Source organism: Octopus bimaculoides, chromosome 2, assembly GCF_046866305.1.
Source record: "Octopus bimaculoides isolate indiv1 chromosome 2, ASM4686630v1, whole genome shotgun sequence".
In the NCBI taxonomy this organism is placed as follows: Eukaryota; Metazoa; Mollusca; class Cephalopoda; order Octopoda; family Octopodidae; genus Octopus; species Octopus bimaculoides.
Window position 1 is genome coordinate 37,965,167 of NC_142929.1, and position 8,137 is coordinate 37,973,303.

The 8,137-nt window shown below is 35.7% G+C and overlaps 1 protein-coding gene across 1 annotated transcript in view; it reads left to right on the top strand.

The window, feature by feature from the left end:
• Window positions 1-6,822, top strand: part of LOC106873449 (deoxynucleotidyltransferase terminal-interacting protein 2) — a 16,267-nt gene extending 9,445 nt beyond the window's left edge. Inside the window, exons 3-6 of the mRNA XM_014920803.3 lie at window positions 1,267-1,344; window positions 2,207-2,371; window positions 4,730-4,839; window positions 6,711-6,822. Coding sequence (XP_014776289.2) covers window positions 1,267-1,344; window positions 2,207-2,371; window positions 4,730-4,839; window positions 6,711-6,789 — 432 coding nt within the window. The 3' untranslated portion in view covers window positions 6,790-6,822. The remainder of the gene's footprint in view (window positions 1-1,266; window positions 1,345-2,206; window positions 2,372-4,729; window positions 4,840-6,710) is intronic.
• Window positions 6,823-8,137: the final 1,315 nt, after the last annotated feature.

Consider the following 8,137-nt stretch of genomic DNA (forward strand, 5'->3'; position numbering starts at 1 on the left):
AGGGAGCTCCTCTATGCTGATGATCTTGCTCTAATAGTTGAGTCACTACCAGAACTAGAGAAGAAGTTTCAGGTGTTAAAGCAAGGTCTAGAATCGAAGGGCCTTAGAGTTAACCTAGCAAAAACCAAAGTCATAGTAAGTAGGAAGGTAAACAAATCACAGATCTCTTCAGGTAGATGCCCCTGCTTAATCTGTAGAAAAGGTGTAGGTAGAAACTCCATGAGATGCACCCAGTATAAGCTTTGGACACACAAAAGGGACAGCAACACCAGAGAAAGGTTAACAGGGAAACTAACTTTTGTATGTAGAAGGTATACAGGTACAATAAACACTGAAAATGCTCAGAAAATAGACTCCATCATCTGCCAGGGGACAAGCTAGAGGTAGTAGGTAGATTCCGTTATCTAGGTGACCAAGTTAGTAGTGGAGGTGGGTGCTCCAAGAGCGTAGCTGTGAGAATAAAATTAGGCTGGGCGATGCTTCACTGGATGTGCAATGTCAGTGTGCATGTTTGACAGAGTGTAAGCATCTTGAGAGAAAAGTTAGGAATAAGAGGAATCAGATGTGGTGTGTAAGGGAGATGATTGTGCTGGTATGGTCATGTGATGCATATAGACGAGGAAAGCTGTGTAAAGAAGTGCTGATCTTTAACTGTGGAGGGAACCTGTGGTAGAGGTAGACCCAGGAAGACATGGGACAAGGTGGTAAAGCATGATCTTCAAACTTTGAACCTCACAGAGGCAATGACTGGTGACTGAGACCTTTGGCGATGTGCTGTGCTTGAGAGGACCCGCCAAGCCAAGTGCACCTGTGCTGGTGTCATGTAAAGAATATTTTTTGAACGTTGGGCCTCACGGAGGCAAAGTGGCTGAGTTCCTTTCAAGCATTGGGCCTCAGGTCTCACAGAGGCAAAAAAGTTGAGTTCCTTTCGAGTGTTGGGCCTCATGGAGGCAAAGTGGCTGTTCCATTGATCAGATCAACTGGAACCCTTGTTGTAACTGATGGGATGTTAGTTATATATATTTAGAATGACTTTTTTTTTTTTACCTTTACATGAAATTTTATTGTTTCTGTATGAATAATCTCTAATTTTTTTGTATTTTGTGTCTTAAATTGCTTAGCTAAGAAATACATTTTATGTTTGATACTTTCAGCAAAATAGTTTCTGTATATTTAAATAATTCAGTCCTAAATGCTATGTTGTATCCTTTTAATGATTTAAATGATTTCATTCTATAAAGACACTCACTTGTAATATTGTTTCAGATTCTCAAGTCAACTGCACCACCACCTGATCCAACAAAAGAACTCATTAGCAAAAGAAAACAAAAACTACTGAAGAAGGTAAATGAAATCCCCTTGTATTTTATTAATCTATTATTATTCTGTATTTTATGAATTACAATGTTGGTTTTATATAGCTGAAAGAAAAATACCTATTCCACTTCCCATAGGGAAGGATAATAATTTCTAACTGTAAAAAGCATGTTAATAGAACACAGATATTCTATACATCTATTCTGATGATAATTTGAACAGACATCTTATATATTTTTAAACACAGAGAAATGATTAGTTTACCACAAAGCCTGAATATGAACATATCTACATTATTAAGGTATATAATTAAAGATTTGCTGGTCCAGTGTTTTGACACAACATTCACAGAATGAATATATAAGGACTTCACAGATAAATTACAATTTATCAGTTCTAGTTATCACTTATTTCTCTGAGGATAGAATTCTTATTCTTTTACTTATTTCAGTCATTTGACTGTGGCCATGCTGGAGCACCACCTTTAGTTGAGCAAATCGACCCCAGGACTTATTTTTTGTAAGCCAAGTACTTATTCTGTCGGTTCTCTTTTGCCGAACCGCTAAGTTACGGCGACGTAAACACACCAGCATCGGTTGTCAAGCCATGTTGGGGGAACAGACACACACACACACACACACACACACACACAATGGGCTTCTTTCAGCTTCTGTCTACCAAATCCGCTCACAAGGCTTTGGTTGTCCCAAGGCTTATAATAGAAGACACTTGCCCAAGGTGCCATGCAGTAGGACTGAACTCGGAACCATGTGGTTGGTAAGCAAGCTACTTACCACACAGCCACTCCTGCGCCTATATGTAAAAATATTTTTAATTTTTATTTATTTAGTTATTGCAATATATATATTTTGTTTATTTTCATTTTCAGAAACTAAGAAGTAAAGTAGCTGGAGATAACTGGTTTAACATGGGAACACCAGAAATGACGCGAACAATAAAGAATGAATTGTCTCTAATTCAGATGAGAAACTCTCTCGATCCAAAACGATTTTATAAAAGTAATGATAGAAAGAGATTTCCCAAGTACTTCCAGGTCTGTATATTGATTATTTTTACAATTCCATTATAGATGGTTCTTAGAGTCCCTAGAGATTTATGTAATATAAATGGCAGTATGGTGGTCAAAACCACAGAACCATTTAGCAAGAGACTTGCAAAGAAAGGTCATGACAGGACTTGAACTGTTTCCTCGAAATGGAGTCATTTTTTTCAACAATTTCTCATTGGTATCTATCATATGGATAAAATTCTCTGTTCTATGATGACAACACCACCACCAACAACAACAACAATGTTGTTGTCCTCATTGTTGTCTTCTTCATCTTGGACTCCTCTGTATGATAAACAAAAGGGAACAAAGAACTGAACTCTGAACTCCAACCTGCCTACTAAATTCCTTATAAAAATTGTTGCTGATCTCATTCTGACAACACCCTTATGGCTTGTGTGGTTCTTGCAAGCCATTCATCTACACCAAGTTTTCTTAGTGACAACCAAACTACAGGGTAGAACCGTCAAAGGTGTTCTCCATGTCAACAGATGCTAGTATAGTGAATTGCTCTGAGTGAAGAACTTCTGTAGTTATCTTACTAGGAAGAGGGTATCAGTGTCTCCCTAACCTGTTGTAAACTTGAACAACATCTATCCTAAGCTGTGTTATTTTTTCTTTTATTGGGTTATCCCATAAATAATGCAGTTTTTTTCAATTTCATGAACTAAAAGCCGGAGGGGGAGGGGATAAACTGTCTGCATCAACTTGCTATAAAAGCAGGTAGTAATTTTACCTTGTACTTGTTCTTAGTGCAAGTTTTGAAGAGTGCAGTTCGATTGTAACAGTTATTCTTTCAAACCTGTAATGGAAGTGGCAAAGGAGCATATTCGGCATGTTTTGCTTTATGAGTTCAATAAAGGCAACAGTGCAATGGAAAGTGCGAGGAACATTAATGCAGTATATGGGGATCGGACAATAGGTGTAAGCCAATGTCAACAGTGGTTCCAAAAATTCCAAGCCGCAAACTACAGCCTTGTCCTTGAACATCTGTAGAGCTTGACAAGGATGTCCTGTAACCCCTGGTGGAACAAAATCCCATCATAACTATTGAGGAAATAGCAGAGAAACTTAGATTTGGTCATTCAACCATTCATCAACACCTGCATGCCATTGGAAAATGACCATCTTTGGTTTTAAGATGAAAGGTGTTCTTCCATCAGGATAATGCTCGGCCACATGCAGCAAGGATGACAATCCAAAGGGAGCAGTTTGAATGGGAAATGATGCCCTACCCACCATATTCGCCAGACAATACCCCATCTGATATTCATTTATTCCACAGTCTTCAAAATCATTTGGCTGGAAAGAATATCAGTTCTGTAGATGAGGTCAAAACAGTACTAGAGAAGTATTTTTCATTACGGACAAGTGAATTTTGAGGGGCCTTGCAAGTCTACCAGATAGATGGAAGAGCATTGTAGAAAATGAGGAGAATATGTTTTAGATTAAAAAAGAACTTTGTTTATCTTAATTTTGAAAAATAAAAGAAGTATAAAAAAAACCCACATTATTTATTGGATGACCCAATACTTTCAAAACTTGGATTGTTAATTTTATGTTAATCTAGTTGCTCCTTACTAGAGTATCCTTTTTATCTCAATGATACTGCTATGCCAGTCATTGGAGATGACATTTCCTTGTATTATCTGATTGACTATGTATGTCACTTCCACCTGTCATATTTTGCTAGGTATTTTTAGTAACTAATTCTGATAGTTCTGATGTTCTCCTCCTGCCTTCATATTCTTAGATGTTCTTCTGAATATGCAGCTGTCAACTTCCATGGCTAATCACTCTGTTGGGTCTACTTGTGGTGGTCCCTCTTTTTTTCATCCATTCTTTTCATTGAGCAATTTCTTACAGCAGCATTTCCACATCTCTTCCTCTTCAGTGTGAGTGAGGACAAATGTTCCTCTCATTCCCCACAAACTTTTCACCAAAGATGTCTAGATTAACACTGACACATTGCTTTGCAATCTGGGATACCACATGCCTCTGATCCTTTTATTGGCAAACACAATTTCTGCTTTATCCTTTGTTATGTATATTTGCCCATTTCCTGACATTGCTCTTTGCTACATTTTTCATCCATTCATTTAAGGCCTGTCTTTTAGCTAACTTGGGTTCCTAAATATTTATTTCTGATTATGTCACTGCACATTTGCCCAATATTTCTCAATGTAATTATTCTATATTAATAATTTCAGGATATAAATAATTTTTTTTTTATCATTATCATATTTATCGCCATCAAATTGATTATTTATATAAACAAAAAATGATTTTCTTTATATATTTTTATGCATTTTATTTATCTGTGCCTTGTAATATGTTTTACAGATGGGAACAGTTGTTGAATCTGCAGCAGATTTCTATCATGCTCGTATTCCAAAGAAGCAACGGAAGGCAAATATTGTTGAAGAGATGATGGCTAATGCAGAAATGAAACAGTAGGTTTACTTCTTCTATTAATCCTTGTTTGCCATTTTAATATTTTTTTTTTGTTTAAAGGATAACAGACTCCATAATCTGTGACTCTTGAGTTTGTTGGAAGAAATGCTTAGGCTGCTTTGCAACCATGTGCTTCCAATTTCAGTCCCACTGTGTGGCATGTTGGGCGAGTGTCTCCTACTACAGCCCTAGGTGACCAATACCTTGTGAGTTTGGTAGATAAAACCTGTGTGGGAACTCATTAGGTTTACATATGTGTGTTTGTGTTGTTTGTTACCTCTTCCCCCACTTGACGACTGGTGTTGGTGTGTTTACATCCCTGTAAGTAGTTTCAAAATTGTCAGTACCTTATGATCAGAACTTGCTAAAAAATGTCTTCTAAGTTATGTTAAACATTTTAGCCTAAATTATATTTAATTTATGAACCAAGGGTACTTAATTTTTGGAGATAATAAACAAATTGTATTGCAATGAATGCAAAGAGTATGTCTTCATCATTATCGTAGTAATAATAATATTTTATTGTCAACGTTTTCCTTCCTACTTTTAAGATGGTAGGGTATGATTCGAAGGTCAAACTGTTATTTTGCTGTTCAAACAACTTAGCTGATCCCTCATTGGTTGATAAATGTAATTTAGGCTAATATAGTTTAACATGAATTAGAAGACATTTTCTTTTTCAAGCTCTGATCATAGAATATTGACATTTTTGTATGTCTATATCATTAAATAAGTTTTATAATCACTTATTTTCCACATTGATGTAAACTTCTGAGGTAGACTTACCTGTTTACTGATCCAGATCCAGATCCCAGTATCTCTCTCCTCCTCCATTCAACAATAACTATTTCTTAAGAAAGAGTGATAGTAAGATCATTTCACTCTGCCTATTGCTCCTGATAATGAACTTCATTGAGCTGGCAGAATCATTAGCACACTAGAATTCAAATTTTGTCAAGGTCAACTTTGCCTTTCAATCTTTTAGGCTTGATAAAATAAGTACCAATTGAACACTGGGGTTGATGTAATCGACTAGCCCTGTTTCCCAAAATTTCAGGCCATATACCTATAGTAGAAAGAATTATTCAAAGAGAACTATGAAATCACTCAAATTAGTAACTTCATTATTGTGTTAAATTGGATCACTGAAAAATGTAATTCCAGATTGGAACTGCAGCAACAGCTCCTCCATAAGGTTTTTAAAGGTTGCAGGGTTAGTGTGTCCCTGTGCACTGACCACAATATTCCTCATATTTTCATCAGTGGCACTAACAGTTGAAACAGGTCCATAAGAAAGTGGGAGCTGAAATGAGCCATTGGCATGAGTTTGTTTAATGCGGATGACAGCTTGCTGGGCTGAAGCCCACACACTATGGCTCCAAGTCTTTGTTTTGTAGCACACATAGTGACTCAGACAAGGAGTTGTGTCAATCTCTTGAGAAATCCAGACCTTTGGATTTCACCTCTGAAGTTGTAGCTCCCTATCTATGAAGCCTTGCCTTCATCAACCAGATGGACTGGCAAGGGGATTTTAAGTCAGGGTTTCTCTTCTCCAGATTGGAACTATATTATTGCTATTACTTTATCTTAGTTGTCTTTTTTAATAGAAATGGTTCTATTATCTTTTTAATAATTGGTGTGACACATGATAGGCAAGTGTTCTTTGTATATGCTGGATGCTGAGTTATATTATTTGTTGAATTGAATCTTTAGTATATGAATCTCTTATAATTACTTTATATGAAGTAGTATTTTGAAGATATACAGTATTCACAATTTGAACAGTGGCACAAAATATTTTTATTCATAGGTATTTACAAGATTGTATTAATATTTTAATTATTAAATTGCTTTTTGGTTTTCATTTCAGATATGTCAAGAAAAAATATGCAGATCTTGCTAAAAACAAAAAAGTAAGAAACAGAAACAAGAATAAAAAGAAGAAATAATTTAGAAATAAATTTATATTTGAGAAATCACAATTTTGTTTTCCATATTTACTTTATTGCTGTAATATTTATTTTTCCATGTGTTTTTGCATATACACAATCGTACAATACATATACACACATACTGCAAATATCCAGTCACACTTAGCAAAACCACCTCTGTCTTCTAGAAAGAGAAAAGGAGTACATATTCTTTAATATATATATATATATGTGTTTATATGTTTATTGAGCTTCATATTTTAAAGAAATCATGTTATCAACATTTAATCCATTTTCCATGCTGGCATGGGTTGGATGGCTTGACAGGACCTGGAAAGAACAGGTGTTACACCAGGTTCCATAGTCTGTTTTGGCTTGGTTTCTACATCTCGATGCTCTTCCTAACACCGACCACTCCACAAAATGTACTGGCACCATCACCTGTGCTCTTTACATAGCATCAGAACCAGTGTTTTTTATGTGGCACTACCACCCACACCAGTGCTTTTCATATTACACCTTGGTTTTAGGATCTCAATTCTGTTGTGGTGGACAGGTTTTCTCAAGTACAGCCATGCGACATATTCGGTCCTCTCATCTTCATAAGGTTCAAGTTCTGAGATTGGCCTTCAATGCTTCGTCCCATGTCTTCCTGAGTCTCCCTCTTCCACAAATATGCTTGTTTATAGCATTCTTATTTTTATATGTAGCTCCTAAAAAGGATTTCTTCTTCATTAGTACAGAAGGATCAAGTTTATTCAAATCTAATTTTAGTTCTTTTCATTTAATCTTCAGTTTGAAATGTGTAATACTTTTGTTTCTTTTGCAATAAATTCTGAGAAAGAGAGTATTTACTTCACTCCTTCAAGAATGAAGTTAAACATAATAATATACAAGAAAATTTACAAAATTTTTTGGTAGAATAGATAAAAAGTAATGTATTTTACCAATTAAAACAAATTTACGGAAACCTGTCTGCAGGATAGTTCAAATGCTACTGCAATTTTTATGTTCTGGTTAGTACAAATTATTTACAAAAACGCGTGATAGACCATGGTAAAAGGTTCATGGGAAGGGAGCTAAGCGTCAAGTACTTGTTTATCGAGTTATCTACCTTACTTTGTTCCAATGAACCCGTGTGACTAGAAATGAAACTATCGTAAACAAGGCAATTGTGACTAATTGTCTAGCCATATACGTCATCGCGAAGGCTTTCAATTAGATTATTACGTCACTGTTGTCATGGAAATAGATGTGGATCATCCAAGAGACAGAGTTTTCGTAATTTCTGTCGTTCTTTCCATGGACATTAATGATGATTTATAACCTTAATTATTTTTGCTTCGAAGAAATAACAGAGTATTGT